The sequence below is a fragment of the Bufo bufo genome, chromosome 1 (genome assembly GCF_905171765.1).
Source record: "Bufo bufo chromosome 1, aBufBuf1.1, whole genome shotgun sequence".
NCBI lineage: Eukaryota > Metazoa > Chordata > Amphibia > Anura > Bufonidae > Bufo > Bufo bufo.
The window spans coordinates 165,623,329-165,645,996 of NC_053389.1; the positions used below are offsets into that span (position 1 = coordinate 165,623,329).

Genomic DNA, 22,668 nt, shown 5'->3' on the forward strand with positions numbered 1-22,668 from the left:
ATCGCGTAGTTGCCGATCTCTTCTTACTTCTTTAATCATGAGCTGCCGGCTAAAGGACCTGTGGTGACGTCATATCACATGGTGATGGACCATGTGATTGGACCATGTGATGATCTCAGTGACGTCACCACAGGTCCTTTGACAGGTCCTGAAGAAAGAACAGGAGACCGGCAGCTACGCGATCAATTGGAGGAGGTGAGTTAATTTTTTTTTATTTTTTAACCCTCAATTGACCTTCTACTAAGCATTCTGTATTAAGAATGCTATTATTTTCCCTTATAACCATGTTATAAGGGAAAATAATTACATCTACACACCACCGAACCCAAACCTGAACTTCAGTGAAGAAGTTCGGGTCTGGGTACCACATTCAGGTTTTTATCACGCGCGTGCAAAACGCATTGCACCCGCGCGATAAAAACTGAACAACGGAACGCAATCGCAGTCAAAACTGACTGCAATTGGGTACCTACTCACGCGGGTTTGCCGCAGTACACCCGAGACGCATCCTGAACAAATCCGTCACGCCCGTGTGAACCCAGTCTAACAGTGCATCGGAGCTGAGATTGATTAGTGAGGGGACAGAAGGGCTCAAGAGCCATACAGGATGTTCTGTCCAGACACTGAACAAGCAGGGAGGTCCTGCATCTATAGACATGAGATATTTATTTGCAGACCACCGTCAGATTCAGCTAAATGTAATGATGTCTGTAATGTACATGACAGCAGACACCACTAAAATAAGCGGGATCTGCCAAGTTTATGTCCAGAGTAAATGGGAAACCAGAATAGTAAATGCAGCTCTGGGTGTGACTGAAGAACAAGACCTGATGTAACTATAGATCAGTACAATTATAATTATTACAAGTAAAATTATAGCTAATAGTATTTCTTTTTAATTTTTTACTCAGCAAAAAGTTGCCAAATCTTTCTGCATCTTTTTAAGCTTTGAACCTGTTCCAAAGGTTAATAGTATTTTATCAAAGGCGGCAATCTAATCCAGCACGGTAGAGTGGATTGATCCCGAGGTGCGATGCCAGCCGTCTAGTTATTATTCTTTATAATGCACTGGTGCTGTGGGCGCTGCTCACACCTAACGACAGGAGCGCTGTCATCTCTTATGGCGGTTTTGTCTGCTTTATCAAATGGATATTCACATTCATTTATGTTCATTCTACAACTACCATTGCATCTCTACAGAACATGATGTCGGACGAAGGCTTGAGTCACATTTGCAGTAGATAGATCCAGCAGGCTGTTCCAGCCAGGAGCAGCCTGCCGGATCTGGCTCTGCAGGACGCTGGTGGAATGCCGTCCAGCCCCATCAACTAGAATTGGGACTGTCAGAGATCCAGTTGCAATTCGGGCAAATATGCAGAGAATTGGCTGGAGAAAATACACTGCGTACAGAGGTTTTTGTTCGGCTGCTTCTTGGCATGTTTGCCAGGTTAAGGCGGGATCTGTGCCGGTCCCCATTATAGATAATGGGGCCAGCGGGAATCAGGTAGCGTCCGGCAGGGCCAGATCCAGACATCTCCGGCAAGCTGCTCCCTACCAGTGCCTACCATGTCTAACACAATGTGAACCAAGCCTAAATCTCCCTGACTTGCGCACAGTGTCTTGGACCTGGGGGTACTACAAATTGTTAACCACCCTGTTCCTACCCTCTTGGTAGGATTGGGCTGGTCCTCCTTCCTGCCAGGAGATACAAAGGAGAGGACGCAACCTGCAGTGCTCCTGCTTCTGACACAGATTTCTTCAGAGAGAACTACTCCAAATTGCCCTCAATTAAAGCCTTGAGGTTCCAGACAGCAGCGTGAACTGCTACTGTCAGCATTGAGGACGCTGCTTCAGGTGTGGGACTACAGCCAAGCCACCCCTCACCACACAACCACTAGGTCAGTATCACCTAAGTGCTGAATTACCACACACCAACCTGCCTCCATATTCTTGCTGGTGCCAGAGAAGAAATTCACTAAAGCCTTCTGCTACTGTATGCATTAAAAGTTCTATGTTGCACTTAGAAAAAAGGACTTTGTTACGTTTAACTTTGGCCTCGTTCTTCACTACTATAATTCCACTGCACTGATTCCCAGTGAGCACCAGCTTGAGTACACCATGAGTACAACACTTCATCAGGGCCACTACCGCTCCTATCCTCCACCCCGGCTCCTCAGGGGTCGCTGCATAAGTTACGAATACCGATCTAAATCAGCAATGCTGGAGAGCAGAAAATGCTCTATATACGGGCACTAAACCATCATAGGCAAAAAGATAAAATGAAATGTAACGTGGGCCATTTTATTTGTCTATTAGTTAGTATAAAGATGTCGGGAGAATAAAGGATCGGGCATGTTGAATTTCAACAAGCCCAATCCTTTGTTGTCATGGTAGAGCATGCATGTGTACAGGGGAGTCAGGAGGAATATCTGTCGGCTCTTGAAGGTGTATGGCCAGCTTTACAATGACTCTGGACAGATTTTCGGATGTGTAATCTGCAGTAGCGGTAATTCGGTGACCTGATAACTTGGCACGTGGTCGACTTTAGCCTCAGATGACGGTCTTTTTTATAGAATAATTGGAGTCCTATAGGTAACTTACTGTAATGTGCAGCAGTGCGGCAGTTTTTATTGTCAGAAAGGCTACTTCCACAGTATTTAGTCAGTAGTTTGCACTTTTTTTGCAGGTGGCCACGTGTACTCTGACTTCCATTATTTCCAATAGGAGACAGTGGTTTACAGCTGTGACCATTCCAATAAAGGATGTGTCCTTTCTTGGTGTGGTCACAGCTATAAACTGTGGCCACATGAATGGCAGCATGGCCTCCCATTGAAAACAATGGGAAGATGATTGCACGTGACCACCTGACATCTTTGTGGCATGGAATCTGCTCCAATTTCTGACTGCAAAAGCCACTGTGTGAACTGGGCCTAATGGTTCCAGAACACAGAAGAGGCACAAATTCATCCATGATACTTTTTCTCTATATACAGTGGGATGTGAAAGTTTGGGCAACCTTGTTAATCGTCATGATTTTCCTGTATAAATCGTTGGTTGTTACGATAAAAAATGTCAGTTAAATATATCATATAGGAGACACACACAGTGATATTTGAGAAGTGAAATGAAGTTTATTGGATTTACAGAAAGTGTGCTATAATTGTTTAAACAAAATTAGGCAGGTGCATAAATTTGGGCACTGTTGTCATTTTATTGATTCTAAAACCTTTAGAACTAATTATTGGAACTCAAATTGGCTTGGTAAGCTCAGTGACCCCTGACCTACATACACAGGTGAATCCAATTTTGAGAAAGAGTATTTAAGGGGGTCAATTGTAAGTTTCCCTCCTCTTTTAATTTTCTCTGAAGATTAGCAACATGGGGGTCTCAAAACAACTCTCAAGTGACCTGAAGACAAAGACTGTTCACCATCATGGTTTAGGGGAAGGATACAGAAAGCTGTCTCAGAGATTTCAGCTGTCTGTTTCCACAGTTAGGAACATATTCAGGAAATGGAAGACGACAGGCTCAGTTCAAGTTAAGGCTCGAAGTGGCAGACCAAGAAAAATCTCGGATAGACAGAAGCGACGAATGGTGAGAACAGTCAGAATCAAGCCACAGACCAGCACCAAAGACCTACAACATCATCTTGCTGCAGATGGAGTCACTGTGCATCGTTCAACCATTCGGCGCACTTTACACAAGGAGATGCTGTATGCGAGAGTGATGCCCACAGCACAAAAAGTGCCGCTTGAGGTGGGCTAAAGCACATTTGGACAAGCCAGCTTCATTTTGGAATAAGGTGCTGTGGACTGATGAAACTAAAATTGAGTTATTTGGCCATAACAAGGGGCGTTATGCATGAAGGAAAAAGAACACAGCATTCCAAGAAAAACACCTGCTACCTACAGTAAAATATGGTGGTGGTTCCATTATGCTGTGGGGCTGTGCGGCCAGTGCAGGGACTGGGGATCTTGTCAAAGTTGAGGGACGCATGGATTCCACTCAGTATCAGCAGATTCTGGAGACCAATGTCCAGGAATCAGTGACAAAGCTGAAGCTGCGCCAGGGCTGGATCTTTCAACAAGACAACGACCCTAAACACTGCTCAAAATCCACTAAGGTCTTTATGCAGAGGAACAAGTACAACGTTCTGGAATGGCCATCTCAGTCCCCAGACCTGAATATAATTGGAAATCTGTGGTGTGACTTAAAGAGAGCTGTCCATGCTCGGAAGCCATCAAACCTGAATGAACTAAAGATGTTTTGTAAAGAGGAATGGTCCAAAATACCTTCAACCAGAATCCAGACTCTCATTGGAACCTACAGGAAGCGTTAAGAGGCTGTAATTTCTACAAAAGGAGGATCTACTAAATATTGATTTCATTTCTTTTTTGTGGTGCCCAAATTTTTGCACCTGCCTAATTTTGTTTAAACAATTATAGCACACTTTCTGTAAATCCAATAAACTTCATTTCACTTCTCAAATATCACTGTGTGTGTCTCCTATATGATATATTTAACTGACATTTTTTATCGTAACAACCAACGATTTATACAGGAAAATCATGACGATTAACAAGGTTGCCCAAACTTTCACATCCCACTGTATTACACTCCTAGTGTTGGCTCACAGATACTGATCAAATACTGACCATGTGAAAGTGGCTATGGTAATCAGGAGGTATTTTGGTGGAGTATTTTTTAGTTCCATTGGGCCACCTTAACAAGATCAGTATTTGTAAGCTGAAACCAGGAGTGGAACCTACAAAGATAAAAAGTCTATCCATGCTGTGGAACCAACCTGATAAAAAATACTGATCAAATACTGACCATGTGAAAGTGGCCTTAGGGCTCATGCATACAACCGTAAGGGCTCCGTGCCGTGTGCACTGTGAGCTGTGGATGTGGACCTATTGACTTGAATGGGTCTGCGATCTGGAAGACACGGCCAAACATAGGACATGTCTTTCTTTCTGCGGTGCGGAGGCACGGACCCAAAAGCCCATGGAAGCACTTTGTAGTGTTTCCATGAGCTTCCGATCCATGCCTCTGCTCTACAAAAGATAGGACGTGCCCTGACTTTGGCCGTATCTTGCATATTGCGGACCCATTCAGGTCAGCAGGTCCGCATCCGCAGCTCGGAGTGCACATGGCAGGTACCCGTATATTGGCATGCATCCCTTACGTTCGTGTGCATGAGCCCTTAGGGTGTATTCAGACAGTGCAGCAGAGGTGCAGTTAAAACTGCATCTGCAAAAAATACATGCGACTTCCATATGGCGGCAGTTTTACAGATCAAACACATTTCATTCATAAGTTTCACCTTTAAAAACTGTAACCGGATCAAAAGCCACAGCAAAACTGCAGTTTTATTCACACCTCAACCGCCAAGTGTGAATATACACTAAGCAAAAAATACAGCCATATTACGGACAGGTGTCCTGCCCCGACCACGGGTCTACTGATCTAGGATGCTGTGAGTTCAGGCCAGTAGATCTGGGTCGGGATTTATAAGAAGTGCTGCCTCTTATTAGGATTAATAGTGCCACCCTGTGCCATAATGGCAGTGTGTGGATTAAATACTGCAGAGGCGATTCATATAAAACATATAAAACATAATTTTGACTTATTGTTACCAATTATTGGTAACAATAAGTAAAAGTTACGTTTTATATGTTTATATATGACTCATTGATCGCCTCTGCAGTATTTAATTGATTTCTGGTGATCTACTACCTGCATCCAATGATTTGTTATCGGTGTGTGGATTACCACCTCCTATTGTAAAACTTGCTATAAAGGGTACAACTAATCACCATTCAAAGACAGCAACCAGAATTTAAAGGGGAATGCCACATTCAGGACACTAGTGAATCTTAGCTCTGCATACTACTTCAATTTTTTTTTCTCGGCTGGTCAGAGAGGTCTGATGGAGAGGATGACAATGTCATTGACACGGTATTAGACTACTATAATGGATATTCCAGGCTACAGAAATCCGTGGACAGTGCTAAAGAGATCTCCTTCATCTTCTCAATGACCTCTGTTACAGTTCTCTTCAATCATTACTCTTTAAGGTAAATTAAAGTGGCGTTCCCCTTTAATGGGTGTGTTATCCATGCATATATAGAACCACTCCCTCACCTTGCTCCTTCAGCCGTATTATCTCGGTGTCAGAGCCAAAGCTGTTCCATGCAGTGCAGTTGTATATGGTTTGGAAATCGGCCCTCACGATGTTGCTGATGCTCAGTGTGGATATCACTCCTTCATCCGTGCTGACTGTTTCTACTGTGTATCGACCAGAAGTCCCCGATTCCAAGACGTTCTCTTTCCATGACCAGGCCTAAGAGAGGGAAGATAATTATATATAATGTGGCCATGTGTCATATGGATCCACACAAAGAAAACAAGAACTCCAAAGCACCTTCTACCCAAGTACAGAGATCTCTTCCCCTTAATGCCCTTTCTCACTCCTGACAGGGACATTGTCTTAGGGCTTGGCCTTAGGTTCTTGCTTGAACTCACAAGCAGTCCTCCTGTTGTCAGGAATTGCACAAGCGGACACCTGCCATGGAATCCATGTGGACACCGTGCCAAGAAAGGACATGGGAGACACCACGCGGCCACCGCAGGAATTTTGGCATGGTGTCTGTGCCAAAATTATCTGTACAGATACCTACAGAATGTCAAATGCAACTCTAGATATTAGAGTATGGGTCATGAATAATATAGATAATGATTATTTTACATACATTACATAAAGAGATAAACTCATTGGGTTTTAAATACAAAATGTGGCCTTCCAGGAAAAAATCTCCCTGCAAATATTGTGTGTGGACACTACACTCTGACTCCTCTAAAAGCATCAGGTTCTTCTTTTTATCTTTTCAGTATTTAAAATGGCTTTCTGAGACATTATGGCTGATGACCTATCCTCAGTATCTGATCAGTGGGGGGTCTGACACCCGGGACCCTCGCTGATCAGCTGTTTGAGAAGGCACCAGTGTAACGCTCCAGAGGTGCATTACCACTTCTGCATCCCGCCACTATCTCCTATGGTTAACCACATGTCATCCTATGTGTTTATTTCCAGGTCCTGCAAAATGTGTATTCATATTTCCTATTTTGTAACTGTTCAAGTGTAATGTGCCTGGTTCACCAGCAGGTGGCAGCAGAAATGGCAGAGCTATCTTACATAGAGTGGAACTTTCTATTCCATTCTAACATCCCCCTCTGTGGTGTGGTGGGCATGTCCCACCTGCTGCAGGAAGGGTGGAGTTCTAGTTAGAGTCAGTGTGGAGAGTACCCCCTGCTAGGGGAAGGCAGCAGGAGCCTGTCCCTGTTGGACAAGCCCTGTCTAGACGAGCTTGAGCACCTTCAGCTCAGCTGGATCTGGAGGCCTCAGCAAAGAGCTTCAGAAGCCAGGAGGAGAAAGTTTTCCCTGGACAAAGCTAGAGACAGACCAGACCACAGAAAGTGAAGTCCAGCATAAAGGAGCTAAGTTCTATAACCAGCCTGTTAGCACAACAGAGCCAGAGAGCAACAGACGTAGCAGAGAGGAGTTTGCCTGCCACAGTTAATGCCAACGCCTGCTGGAAACCAAGACAAAGTCTGTAAACTGTTGAAGGAACGTTTATTTAAGTAAAGTTGCTGTTCTACTATATACAAGGTCTGGACTGAATCATTTCTTCAAATCCCTCAATTATCCCCCTATTTGCTCTGCTTCGGACAACAATGCCTGGGGTCCAGCATGTCCAGGTAGGAGCACTGTGACACATGCACAACACCTTAAGGAACATTTAGGCCACTCCAGACCACTCTGGCATTCCTACACCTGGGCACCATCTACCACCATATCACTAAAAGGGGCCCTGTGCCCTTGTTGCTTCACTGCAACTGGCGGCACGAAAAACATTTGCTTTAAGGGACCCCATGGCCGTTGTGCGTTGCATCGCACCAGCGCTTGCAGTAGAACTGCCTTCTTGCATCTTTTCTTAGACCAGTGACGACACGCTCATCGGTCATGTAACCTAGGCACAGCTCAGCCCCATAAAAGTGAATGGGGCTGAGAGCGATACCAAGCACAGCCGCTATACAATGTACGGCACTGTGCTTGGTGAGACTCAAGCAGGGGTTCCAGGTGTTGGACCCCCACTGATAAAAAATCAAGGAAAACCCTTTTAATTCACTGTAAACAGCCAAACACTGAAAGAAGCAGCTCTTTCTGCCTCTCTCACAGCAGGAAATCCTAGCACTTATGACCTCATACAGGAATATTTATATCTGCAAAAAAGGAAGCCCTAGTGACTACAATGGGTACTTACAGCCCCCATAAATTCATTGCTTAGTACTTGCTGGACTTAAACCAAGAAATGAGCATTGCACCATTGAGAGGGGACTATGATAATAATCTAGCTTTGCTATCTGAGAGACAGAGCCTCTTACGCTGTGGACACTGATCGGATGAATGCCCCAATAGGGTTGTGACTGTTTATATAAATGTAATTTAATTACTTGTTCTCTCAGGATTATCTCTCTTAATCAGTTCATGAATGTTTGTGCGTCTCTTGGCACAGAATGCACACGCTAAGCGAGATCCTGAGGCTTGTTTGTGTGTAGGTGGAAGAGGTAAAAATAGATTATACAAAGCCTCTTTTTCCCCTCAGCTATCTTCAAGCCTGCGGGCACTGAAATTGATAGAAAGAAGATCAAAGATGTTCTGGTTTTTTTTTTGGAATGTACGCAACACTCTGGAGAAGCTGCCGTATTGACTCAAAAACAGGCCCTAGAATAACAGTTGTGGATGACGGGAGGCTGTTTCATGCAGGTCTGAGGTTCAGGAAGAGATGTTAAGTGGTGAAGGCACTGCTTGACCAGAAACTAGAAATATCAGTCTGTTTACAAAAGCATACAGCTCTAGGGAGTAAGAGAAGATGAAGATTATATTCACCAGGAGAAAGAGAAGATGAAGATGTCTCCCACTCAGGAGTAAGAGAGGACAAGAGGATGTGCACCACTCAGGAGAGAACGAAGATGGAGAGGGTGTGTGCCACTCAGGAGTAAGAGAAAAAGGAGAGGATGTGTGCCACTCACAAGTCAAAGAAAATGGAAAGGATGTGTGCCACACAGTAGTGAAAGGAGATGGAGAGTATATGTGCCACTTAGGAGGAAGAGAAGATGGAGAGTATATGTGCCACTTAGGAGGAAGAGAAGATGGAGAGGATGTGTGCCACTAAGAAGTGAAAGAAGATGGAGAGGATGTGTGCCACTTAGGAGTAAGAGAAGATGGAGAAGATGTGTGCCACTAAGAAGTGAAAGAAGATGGAGAGGATGTGTGCCACTTAGGAGTAAGAGAAGATGGAGAGGATGTGTGCCACTTAGGAGTAAGAGAAGATGGAGAGGATGTGTGCCACTAAGAAGTGAAAGAAGATGGAGAGGATGTTTGCCACTTAGGAGTAAGAGAAGATGGAGAGGATGTGTGCCACTAAGAAGTGAAAGAAGATGGAGAGGATGTTTGCCACTTAGGAGTAAGAGAAGATGGAGAGGATGTGTGCCACTTAGGAGTAAGAGAAGATGGAGAGGATGTGTGCCACTAAGAAGTGAAAGAAGATGGAGAGGATGTGTGCCACTTAGGAGTAAGAGAAGATGGAGAGGATGTGTGTCACTTAGGAGGAAGAGAAGATGGAGAGGATGTGTGCCACTAAGAAGTGAAAGAAGATGGAGAGGATCTGTGCCACTTAGGAGTAAGAGAAGATGGAGAGGATGTGTGTCACACAGAATTGAAAGAAGATGGAGAGGATGTGTGCCACTCAGAAGTGAAAGAAGATGGAGAGGATGTGTGTCACTAAGAAGTGAAAGAAGTTGGAGAGGATGTGTGCCACTTAGGAGTAAGAGAAGATGGAGAGGATGTGTGCCACTTAGGAGTAAGAGAAGATGGAGAGGATGTGTGTCACTTAGGAGTAAGAGAAGATGGAGAGGATGTGTGTCACACAGAATTGAAAGAAGATGGAGAGGATGTGTGCCACTAAGAAGTGAAAGAAGATGGAGGGGATATGTGCCACCCAGGGGTAAAGGAAGATGGTGAGGATGTGCACCACTCAGGAGTTAGAGAAGACGGAGAGAATGTGTACCCCTCAGCAGTAAATGAAGATGGAGATGACGTATGCCACTCAGAAGTGAGAGAAGATAGAGAAGTTGTGCAGCAGTTGGGTGCAAGGGAAGATGGAGAGGATGTGCACCACATTGATGGATGCCATCATCTTCATGCAATACAGCAGTTCATACTGTTAATATGATGGGTGCTCTGGTTCATGTAAATAAAGATTAATCATTGTACACTTAAAGGTTCACAACTTTCTAATATATATTTTGGCTGAAATCCTTGTAAATATCAAGATCTCTTTGCTTGCGGTCAGTGAATGCTGACTGTTACAGTTGTATCCGGTGTGGACAATCCTCTGGCATCAGCGGCACACTTTCTTCTGCAGTTTGTTATAATGTATCAGAGCAGGTAAAATGTGCCAGTCTGGATCCAGTCTGTTTTGCTCACAGAGGATTGTCTCATTGCTGTGCATCAGAGTTCTCTATAAGAAGCATTAGAGGAGTGCCAAGTGTCTAGCTTCCTGATATAAACAAGATTGCTTCCATTCAATGACAACAAGCACATATTTGGAAAATGTTGGGTAACTGAAACAAATGTTATACACAGTTACCTTTTTCTTACTCTGATTTCAAATTACATCACGCTTTAAAGAGGACCTTTCACCAGAATAAAACATCTAAACTAACTATACAGACATGTAGAGCGGCGCTCAGGGATCTCCCTGCACTTACTGTTATCCCTGGGCGCAGCTCTGTTCTCCCGTTATAGCCTCCAGTATCTTCTTCATAGTTAGGCTCCACCCAGGGGAACCTGCCGGCGTCTCATTCTCCCATGCTGTAGCGCTGGCCAATCGCAGAACTCAGCTCATAGCCTGAGAGAAAAAAAAGCCTCTCAGGCTATGAGCTGAGCGCTGCGATTGGCCAGCGCTACAGCATGGGAGAAGGAGACGCTGGCAGGTTCCCCTGGGTGGAGCCTAACTATGAAGATACCAGAGGCTATACCGGGCGAACGGAGCGGCGCCCGGGTATAACAGTAAGTGCAGGGAGATCCCTGAGCGCCGCTCTACATGTCTGTATAGTTAGTTTAGATGTTTTATTCTGGTGAAAGGTCCTCTTTAACTCTAGTTGCATCCAGAGCACCATCAATGCTGCTGCTTCTCCGTTACCTGAGTGCAGTGCATTTTGGGAGCACAGATGCTATTTGCACAATGAGTGCACGAGAAGTCTTATGTCTTATTATGTGCTACACGTAAACACACTATAGTCTGTTTCCAAGGCACTGTTAATGCACCTCTGGATGCAGGTGGAGCACAGTACAAAACAAGATTCTCTCATATTACATGTGCGAGCTTCATTTAAACACAGGAACAAACCAAATCTAATATAAAATCTGGGTGGTCTGAACAGGGGCATAACTAATGGAGTGTGGTTCTGGAACCTGTAGGATTCCAAAAGGTCCCTCTGACCCTTATGAGGAGACCAGAAGTAATAAATAATTAAATTTGATAGTTGGGGTCGGCTGTTAGAGATTTTGCATTGGGGCCCCAAAAGCTTCAGGTTAGTTCAGGTGTGTGTTTATATATGTGTAATGTATGTGTATATACTGTATGTGTATATACTGTATGTGTAATGTGTGTATATATGTGTACTGTATATATGTGTAATGTATGTGTATATACTGTATGTGTATATATGTACTGTATATATGTGTACTGTATGTGTATATACTGTATGTGTATATATATATACTGTATATATGTGTAATGTATGTGTATATACTGTATGTGTATATACTGTATGTGTAATGTGTGTATATATGTGTACTGTATATATGTGTAATGTATGTGTATATACTGTATGTGTATATATGTACTGTATATATGTGTACTGTATGTGTATATACTGTATGTGTATATATATATACTGTATATATGTGTAATGTATGTGTATATACTGTATGTGTATATACTGTATGTGTAATGTGTGTATATATGTGTACTGTATATATGTGTAATGTATGTGTATATACTGTATGTGTATATATGTACTGTATATATGTGTACTGTATGTGTATATACTGTATGTGTATATATATATACTGTATATATGTGTAATGTATGTGTATATACTGTATGTGTATATATGTACTGTATATATGTATAATGTTTGTGTACATATGTGTAATGTGTTTGTGTGTATATATGTGTATTTATGTGTAGTGTGTGTTTATATCTGTGTGCGTATGTATGTGGTGTATATGTATATTTGCTGTGTGTATACAGTATATGTGTGGTGTATGTACAGTATATATATATATATATCTGTGTGTATATACACATGTAGGGTATGTTTATATACGTGTGGTTTATATCTGTGGGTGAGTAGCATTTATGTGAGAGTAGTACATGTGTGGTGTACGTTTATATACTATATGTGTGAGTAGCGTATGTGTGTGTGTCAAATGTATGATATGTGTGTATATATATGTGGTGTGTGTGTATATATGTGTGTGTAAATACATTTGGTATATGAATATATACGTGTGGTTTATATCTCTGGGTGTAGCATTTATGTGAGAGTAGTACATGTGTGGTGTACCTGTATGTATATATATATATATATATATATATAAGTAGCATATATGTTTGGCAATTATACGTGGTATATGTATATACAGATGCAGTAAAGAATGCCAAGAAAAAGTTAATTAACTTTTCAATGGATTCCATGACTTCTGTCACGAGATGACCAATGCCATGTGTTATCAGAGTCAGGTTTAGCGTAGCTCCATCTGCATGTATTTGTAGATATGTGTGTGTGGTGGGGCTGCATGTCTGCCAATCCCCACTGAGTAGGGTCCCACGCCTAGCTGTATATCAGTGGTGCACCATTGGTATGCTGGACTGTAGGCTGCGGGCCCCAGAGGGGTAGATGGAGCTGGTGCAGGAGGGCATGGTGAAGCAGATTTTACTGTGCTAAATACAGTGTGCTGTATAATGTCTTGCACAGCTTGCCTGCACGGAGATAGGGAAACACATAGGGAGGTATAGTACCGTATTTTGGAGTATAATCTATGGGACAAGAAGGGAGAAGAAGCGGGTGCCATGGGGCCCATAGGACCGCAGTTATGTTGCTGGTAAAGCTCCTGACTGGACCAGTAGTCTTGCCGTCAGTTGATGAAGTTTGTGCCCGCGCTGTTGGTCAGGTGTAACTGTACACTGGATTACTTTGGCAACACATTGGATTTCACAAGAAGCCAATTATGTATTGTGCTGCAGATAATTGTTCGAATGCTTTAGGCCGGAGCTTGGACATTGGACTGAGCAGCGGGGCGACGTCCTTGTAAGTGCAGCACTTTCTCGGAGGAGATTGTTCTGAGTGGAGCGCTGGTTTTCGCCGAGAGAAAGAGTGATAGAAGAAATTCTCATTAAGCCTCATTGAGAGACTACGATAATTCCCCATTTTTGGACGCCGAGGACTGTTTTTGTCACAAGATCTATTGGTCTGAGAGGATTGACTGCTGTTAGAAGCCATGAAGTACTGCGGCCATTATCTGACGGATGAAAGCAACAATGGATGGAGCAAAGTCCGATGAGCTTATGCAAAATACAGCAAATGGCTCTTAGGAAAGCAATGGCGTCAAAAGTGCTATTTTATGTGGGAGAGGAAGCGAGTGATTGCTATGGAAATGAAGCCACGGGTCGCTCCCAAAATAAAAGTGCCCTCTCTCATAGAAGTACAGACCCGCTGCCTCCATACTTACAATCCTGTCTGGGGGAGGGGTGCTACGGATGAAACACTTGATCTGCCCCTTCTCTCCGTGTAAGGCGTGTTGCGTCTGGGTGCTAGAGATGATCGGGGGACCTGCAAAATAAAACAGAATGATTCTTAGTCTTATGCAAAAAAATAAGTGCAATTCCTCACCACTGTCAAAATCTCTTCTTACTGTCAGTGAATGGTAACATTCATAGTTTCCATTTTGAGACTGAAAGTGCAACTTATTCCTAATCTAGTCTTGCTGACACAGGACTTGTTACAGTGTGAGCTTCCGAGAAACACGCTCTGTGTGGGAGCATGATTGCTCATCCTAAACTCTGCTTACGGTGTTAAAATGCTGTTTGTCCCTGCCCGACATCATCTGTAATGAATTGTACCGACGACATTATGTCAGTACAATGCATTACAGCTGATGTCGGGCAGGGACACACAACGCTATATATCATTAGGTTACAAGAGCCCAGGACGGCAAATCATGCTACCACACAGAGCGTTTCATGCAGTCAACTTGCTTGTCTGAAAATGGCCTTAGGCTTCATGGGATTATAGATTATACTGACCACCAGAAACCTATTAACCATAAAATTAAGAGACACATGGACACATTATATAATGGATAAAAATAGGCCACGGCCAACTTTATTAAAGAACAGATCAATATTAAATAACCATAAAATTCCAATAATAATAAATAATAATCATAATAACCACTGATTAGGCCAGCCATAAGCTTGACCTAACTACCTGAATCAACTCGTCCGCTTGCCACTTATTGGCGAGCGACCTTACCCCTCCTAATAAAGTGACCGTGACAAACAGCCATAAAGGGGAGGGAGGGCGGGGGCAGCTGGATCCTAAACGCCGCTTGGCAGCCAGGCAGATACCGGCCACCTCATCTTATATACACAATCTACCCCACCACCCCAAATCTCTCCTCCAATACCTAACCTGTTGCTGGGGGACCCAAAACTTCCAAGCCCCAGCAACAATTCACCCATAGGATCCTTACCTAGCCAATTACCCTCCATCTTCCCTCCACCTAGCAACAAAGCTAAATTTAGCCACCTTGGCCACTGGATTTCTTGGCGGGAAACCATCTAGTTGGGAAAATCTCCCGCCAAAAAACTCCATACCAGCCCTTGGGATAATCATAATCCCATGAAGATCCCTCTAAATGGGATTTTCGGGATCCTAACATTCTCATCCTTGTCCGTTTGACGTCCAAGGAAAATCTGTCTGTGTTTCATTTGTGAAGAATCCATGTTTGGTCAGTGTGACTGTTTTTTGCCCTCCTTGTGTCATCCGTATCTCCTTCCAATGGTCCATGAAAGTCACTGACAGAACACGGATGCAATCTGTGTTGTGTCAGTGATTACGGACTCATGGACTTCAATGGGCATGTGTGGTCTGCATCACGGTCAGTGGAAAACAATGATGTGTGAACAAACACATTAAAACCAATTTGTCCGTCTACTGAAAAATGTGGATAGCAGACGTCTGTGAAAAACGGAATTGTGAACAAGGCCTAAAGGCCGAGAGTCTGCCAGATAATTGCTAACAAGCGTTCAGTGTAAAAGAGCCGCCAATTACCAGATAAATGAGCGAAACGCTCGTTCATCGGATCATTTGTATGCTGTGTAAAGGCGATCTGCTGCCGGAGTCAGTATGGGGAAGAGTGATGGCATTAGATCGCTCCTCCCTGTACTCTGGAGGAGATCACTGTATGTAAATGCAGCAGTGTCCTTCACTGACGAGCAGGCCATTGTCGGGAAGGAATGCTTACCTCCCCCGAAAATCACCTGCTCTATCATCCCAACTAAAGCGACCTTAAGATTTTTTTTATGATTTTAGTGTTCAGTGTCCTGATTCTTAGATCTAGTATAATCTTGTTCCAGCTCAAACCTGATCAACAGCACAAATCACTTACAAATTCTTGGGGAGATAAAACAGATTAATACAATACAGGCAGTGGTGCCATCATTCAGCAACATAACAAGCTAAAGAACACAGCGAGGACACAAACTCATAAAAACAGAAAGATTCTGCTGTCAGAAAACCTTCTTAATGCACTACCCCATAATGGCCAGCAGGGGGAGTTGTGGCTCCAGCCATTTTCAGGCTGTAGAGTGCTGGCTCTTCTGTACAGCTGTCTGTATCAGAGATTGCTCATTGTTCTGGGCTTGGCACCATGCCGCTCTCTGGGGCCCCTCTTTAGCATCTTTGTGTAGTGTGTAGATACAGGAGACTTTTATTATATTGATGTAATACATTATAATTCATTTTATTCTTTATGGCACCTCTTGTCTGAAGTGTCTCAGAGGACCCTGAGTTTATCTTTCTCTCCTCCCAGAATCCTCCAACCATTGAGGGAGGTTGTAACGGACGACGTAGTATATGATGTAGTACAGAAATTACTGCGCACATCACAGCTTCTGAGTTATCTTGATGGTCGAGGAAAATGTCAATATCATCGTCCTGTACCCCGAGTGTCAGTGTATCATTGTATTGTACCCCGAGTTTCAGTGTGTCATTGTCCTGTACCCCTAGTGTCAGTGTATCATCGTCCTGTACCCCAAGTGTCAGCGTATCATTGTCCTGTACCCCGAGTGTCAGTGTATCATCGTCCTGTACTCCGAGTGTCAGTGTATCATCGTCCTGTACCCCAAGTGTCAGCGTATCATCGTCCTGTACCCCAAGTGTCAGCGTATCATTGTCCTGTACCCCGAGTGTCAGTGTATCATCGTCCTGTACTCCGAGTGTCAGTGCATCATCGTCCTGTACCCCGAGTGTCAGTGTGTCATTGTCTTGTACCCCGAGTGTCAGTGTATCATCGTCCTGTACCCCAAGTGTCAATACATCATCGTCCTGTACCCCAAGTGTCAGTGTATCATCGTCCTGTACCCCAAGTGTCAGCGTATCATCGTCCTGTACCCCAAGTGTCAGCGTATCATTGTCCTGTACCCCGAGTGTCAGTGTATCATCGTCCTGTACTCCGAGTGTCAGTGCATCATCGTCCTGTACCCCGAGTGTCAGTGTGTCATTGTCTTGTACCCCGAGTGTCAGTGTATCATCGTCCTGTACCCCAAGTGTCAATACATCATCGTCCTGTACCCCAAGTGTCAGTACATCATCGTCTTGTACCCCGAGTGTCAGTGTATCATCGTCCTGTACCCCGAGTGTCAGTGTATCATTGTTGTGTACCCCGAGTTTCAGTGTATCATTGTCCTGTACCCCAAGTGTCAGTAAATCATCGTCCTGTACCCCGAGTGTCAGTGTATCATCGTCCTGTACCCCAAGTGTCAGTTTATCATCGTCCTGTACCCCGAGTGTCAGTGTATCATCGTCCTGTACCCCAAGTGTCAGTGTGTCATTGTCTTGTACCCCAAGTGTCAGTGTATCATCGTCCTGTACCCCGAGTGTCAGTGTATCATCGTCCTGTACCCCGAGTGTCAGTGTATCATCGTCCTGTACTCCGAGTGTCAGTGCATCATCGTCCTGTACCCCGAGTGTCAGTGTGTCATTGTCTTGTACCCCGAGTGTCAGTGTATCATCGTCCTGTACCCCAAGTGTCAATACATCATCGTCCTGTACCCCAAGTGTCAGTGTATCATCGTCCTGTACCCCAAGTGTCAGCGTATCATCGTCCTGTACCCCAAGTGTCAGCGTATCATTGTCCTGTACCCCGAGTGTCAGTGTATCATCGTCCTGTACTCCGAGTGTCAGTGCATCATCGTCCTGTACCCCGAGTGTCAGTGTGTCATTGTCTTGTACCCCGAGTGTCAGTGTATCATCGTCCTGTACCCCAAGTGTCAATACATCATCGTCCTGTACCCCAAGTGTCAGTACATCATCGTCTTGTACCCCGAGTGTCAGTGTATCATCGTCCTGTACCCCGAGTGTCAGTGTATCATTGTTGTGTACCCCGAGTTTCAGTGTATCATTGTCCTGTACCCCAAGTGTCAGTAAATCATCGTCCTGTACCCCGAGTGTCAGTGTATCATCGTCCTGTACCCCAAGTGTCAGTTTATCATCGTCCTGTACCCCGAGTGTCAGTGTATCATCGTCCTGTACCCCAAGTGTCAGTGTGTCATTGTCTTGTACCCCAAGTGTCAGTGTATCATCGTCCTGTACCCCGAGTGTCAGTGTATCATCGTCCTGTACCCCGAGTGTCAGTGTATCATCGTCCTGTACCCCAAGTGTCAGTGTATCATCGTACTGTACCCCGAATGTCAGTGTATCATCGTCCTGTACCCCGAGTGTCAGTGCATCATCGTCCTGTACCCCGAGTGTCAGTGTATCATCGTCCTGTACCCCGAGTGTCAGTGTATCATCGTCCTGTACCCCAAGTGTCAGTACATCATCGTCCTGTACCCCAAGTGTCAGTTTATCATCGTCCTGTACCCCGAGTGTCAGTGTATCATCGTCCTGTACCCAGAGTGTCAGTGTATCATTGTTGTGTACCCCGAGTGTCAGCGTATCATTGTCCTGTACCCCGAGTGTCAGTGTATCATTGTCCTGTACCCCGAGTGTTAGTGTGTCATTGTTGTGTACCCCGAGTGTCAGTGTATTATCGTCCTGTACCCCAAGTGTCAGTGTATAATCGTCCTGTACCCCGAGTGTCAGTGTATCATTGTCCTGTACCCCAAGTGTCAGTGTATCATCGTCCTGCACCCCAAGTGTCAGTGTATCATCGTTCTGTACTCCGAGTGTCAGTGTATCATCGTCCTGTACTCCGAGTGTCAGTGTATCATCGTCCTGTACCCCAAGTGTCAGTGTAGCATCATCCTGTACCCCGAGTGTCAGTGTATCATTGTTGTGTATCCTGAGTGTCAGTGTATCATCGTCCTGTACCCCAAGTGTCAGTGTATCATCGTCCTGTACCCCGAGTGTCAGTGTATCATTGTCCTGTACCCTGAGTGTCACTGTGTCATTGTCCTGTACCCCGAGTGTCAGCATGTCTTTGTCTATACCCCGAGTGTCAGTGTGTCATGGTCTTGTACCCAGAGTGTCAGCGTGTTATTGTCCTGTACTCCGAGTGTCCGCGTGTCTTTGTCCTGTACCTCGAGTGTCAGTGTGCCATGGTCTTGTACTCCGAGTGTCAGTGTGTGATTGCCCTGTACTCCAAGTATCACTATGTAATGGTCCTGTACTCTGTCAGCGCGTCATTGCACTGTACCCCAATTTTCAGCATGTACTGTACCCTGTGTCCGTGTCTGCCCAACTCGGGCCCCCTCCGTTTTCCTCTGACAATGCCACCCATTAGTTTTTTTTTATCTGTATTAAGAGACTACGGTGCTCCATGTGCGCTGCATCCTCTTCCTAGGCCAGTGACATCTTATTCCTGAGTCACATGGTCTAGGTGCAGCTCAGTCACATCCCTGTGAATAGGGCTGAGCTACAATACCAAGCACAGCTGCTATCAAATGGACGGCACTGTGCTTGGTAAGCAATGAGGAGGCTGCAGCGCTCACTGCAGCACCGCAATTTCTTCAAACTGCTGATTGGCAGGGGTGCTGGGAGTCTGACCCCGCCAATCTCGTATCCAGGGGTGGATTGACCATAGACCCTGCAGGGAAATTTCCCGGTGGGCCGATCCCCAAGGGGCCGCCCAAGCCCTCCTCTCAGCCGATGGCTGGGTACATAATGAGTTCTCAGTGGTACTGTATTTTTCGCTTTATAAGACGCACTTTTTTCCCCCCAAAAGTGGGGGGAAAATGGCCGTGCGTCTTATAAAGCGGATACTTCGCTGGCCGCTATGCTGCACAGGGCGGCCAGCGAATTATCAGTGTGGAGGGAGGAGACGGGGACACTCATGGCGGGGCCCGGTGCAGTGACTCTACTCTAATACACCGGGCCCTGCAGCTGTTAAGTACATTCAATCCAAATGGGTCCGCAATTATTGTACTGTACTTACTGTAGTACCTTATGTATAGCATTAAGACGGCGCAGACCGGCAGCTCCCTCGGTCATGCGCCACCTGCCGCAGCTCCCTCCTCATGCACCGCCTGCCGCAGCTCCCTCCACATGCGCCGCCTGCCTGTTCATTCATAAAGTGAGATAGTCGGGCAGGCGGCGCATGAGGAGGGAGCTGCGGCAGGCAGGGAAGGCGGCGCATGACCGAGGGAGCTGCCGGTCTGCGCCGTCTTAATGCTATACATAAGGTACTACAGTAAGTACAGTACAGTTATTGCAGACCAATTCGGATTGAATGTACTTAACAGCTGCGGGTCCCAGAGTAGAATCACTGCACCGGGCCCCCCCCCCCGCCATGAGTGTCTCCGCCTCCTCCCTCCACACTGATGCATCTGATGGGGGATCTGTAGATGACACTTATGGGGATCTGTGGATGACATAAGTGTCATCCACAGAGCCCCCATCAGTGTAATCCACAGATCCCCCATCAGTGTAATCCACAGATCCCCCCATAACAGTGCATCATCCACAGATCCCCCCATAACAGTGCATCATCCACAGATCCCCCCTTAACAGTGCGTCATCCACAGATCCTCCCATAACAGTGCGTCATCCACAGATCCTCCCATAACAGTGCGTCATCCACAGATCCTCCCATAACAGTGCGTCATCCACAGATCCTCCCATAACAGTGCGTCATCCACAAATCCTCCCATAACAGTGCGTCATCCACAGATCCTCCCATAACAGTGCATCATCCACAGATCCCTCATAACAGTGCGGCATTCACAGACCATCATTAGTTCAAAACCTACTAAAAGCACACCTTTTGGTTCAAAATATTTTTTTCTTATTTTCCTCCTCAAAAACCTAGGTGCGTCTTATCATCAGGTGCGTCTTATAAAGTGAAAAATACGGTAATTAACAATGTGAGAATCAGGTACTCATGTACCTGGAGAGCGACTGCACATACCCTCCTAAATTCAACTGTTGGGGCCCACATCTGACCTCCTAAGCCCCCTGCTCCATATCAGAGATAACTGGAAGAGGAGGCCAGAAAATGGCAGCTATTGATGGCCACCACAGAGGGACAGCTTTTGGGGCAGTTTTTTTTTTTACACTGTGGTATTTGGTTCTTTTGGGACGGTATTTTGCACTATGATATTGCCCTGCATTCTGTCAATTTGGATCCACCTATAGCATGGGGTCACTCTTAGTTTTTTTTTTTCCAGGGCCACTTTAGGGTCCCAGTCCGCTTCTACTCATATCAATAACCTATCCTGAGGATAGGCCATCAGTATGTAATTCCTTGTGAAACCCATGTTATCTGTAGTGTTATATGTTACATAGGACTGCGGGTACCACCGTTTATATTATCTGTACTCAGAGAGTTATCACTGTGTCATCTGTGGTGTTACATAGGACTGCAGGTAACATCTACTACATTACCTGTACTCAGAGTCTGAGTACAAATAATGTAGTAGATGTTACATGCAGTCCTATGTAACACCACAGATAACACAGGACTGCAGGGAACATCTCTGGGGTAGCAATAATATAGTAGGTGTTACCTGCTGTCTGGTGCTGCCTCCTCCTTCTTCCCGCGGTGCTCCTCTGACCTTTTTCAGCTAGGACGCAGCAAAGGCGGCAAATGGGAGGAGGTAGGAATTTGGGACTGTCAGCAGTTGTGAGCGGCCATTTCAAAGAAGCCCAGCTTAGGGGGACAGTGCAGCGCTTGGTGCTGCTGAATTCAAAACTTGTGCATGTGGACCCAAACGCCCCTATTATAATCCGCCATTGTCCATGTCAGCTTGGCATCGTCCTGTACTTTGTCAGTGTGTCATTGTCCTATACCCCCATATATGTCACTGTCCTGTACCCCCTGTGTGTCTCTGTGTCATTGTCCTGTACCCCTATATGTCACTGTGTCATTGTCCTGTACCAGTATATGTCACTGTGTCATTGTGCTATACACCCTATATATCACTGTGTCATTTTCATGTACCCCCTATGTGTCACTATATCATTGTCCTGTACTCCTCTATGTGTCACTGTGTCATTGTCCTTTACCCCCTATGTGTCACTGTGTCATTGTCCTGTACCCCTCTATGTATCACTGTGTCATTGTCCTGTACCCCCCAGGTGTAATTGTCCTGTACCCACTATGTGTCACTGTGTCATTGTCCTGTACCCCCTAGGTGTCATTGTCCTGTACCCCCTATGTGTCATGGTGTCATTGTCCTGTACCCCCCTATGTGTCACTGTGTCATTGTCCTGTACCCCCTATGTGTCACTGTGTCATTGTCCTGTAACCCCTATGTGTCATTGTCCTGTACGCCCTATGTTTCACTGTGTCACTGTCCTGTACCCCTCTATGTGTCACTGTGTCATTGTCCTGTACCCTCCTAGCTGTCATTGTCCTGTACCCCCCTAGGTGTCATTGTCCTGTACCCCCTATGTGTCACTGTGTCATTGTCCTGTACCCCTCTATGTGTCACTGTGTCATTGTCCTGTACCCCCCTAGGTGTCATTGTCCTGTACGCCCTATGTTTCACTGTGTCATTGTCCTGTACCCCTCTATGTGTCACTGTGTCATTGTCCTGTACCCCCAAGGTGTCAGTATCCTGTACCCCCTAGGTGTCATTGTCCTGTACCCCTTATGTGTCATGGTATTATTGTCCTGTGCCCCCCTATGTGTCACTATATCATTGTCGTGTACCCCCCTATGTGTCACTGTGTCCTTGTCCTGTACCCCTGTGTGTCAAATTTTACAGCAGATTTGGTGAGCATCCCATTTCCAGATTTTAGACATTAAGGTCTTAATACAGCTTTGGCTGGCGTGGAAAATGATAAATGAGATGCGGCGGCCCACCC

General features: G+C 45.2%; 1 protein-coding gene and 1 long non-coding RNA gene across 3 annotated transcripts in view; one reads left to right on the forward strand and one right to left on the reverse strand.

The window, feature by feature from the left end:
• The window catches only part of LOC121000945, a 677,653-nt gene that overhangs the window by 124,626 nt on the left and 530,359 nt on the right, over positions 1 to 22,668 (forward strand). The gene's annotated exons all lie outside the window — the stretch shown is intronic.
• Positions 1 to 22,668, reverse strand: part of KIRREL3 (kirre like nephrin family adhesion molecule 3) — an 886,110-nt gene that overhangs the window by 48,054 nt on the left and 815,388 nt on the right. For both annotated transcript variants that reach the window (XM_040431744.1, XM_040431736.1), the window contains exons 11-12: positions 13,868 to 13,968; positions 6,148 to 6,346 (exon numbers count right to left, since the gene is read on the reverse strand). In XM_040431744.1, the coding sequence (XP_040287678.1) occupies positions 6,148 to 6,346; positions 13,868 to 13,968 (300 nt within the window). The remainder of the gene's footprint in view (positions 1 to 6,147; positions 6,347 to 13,867; positions 13,969 to 22,668) is intronic.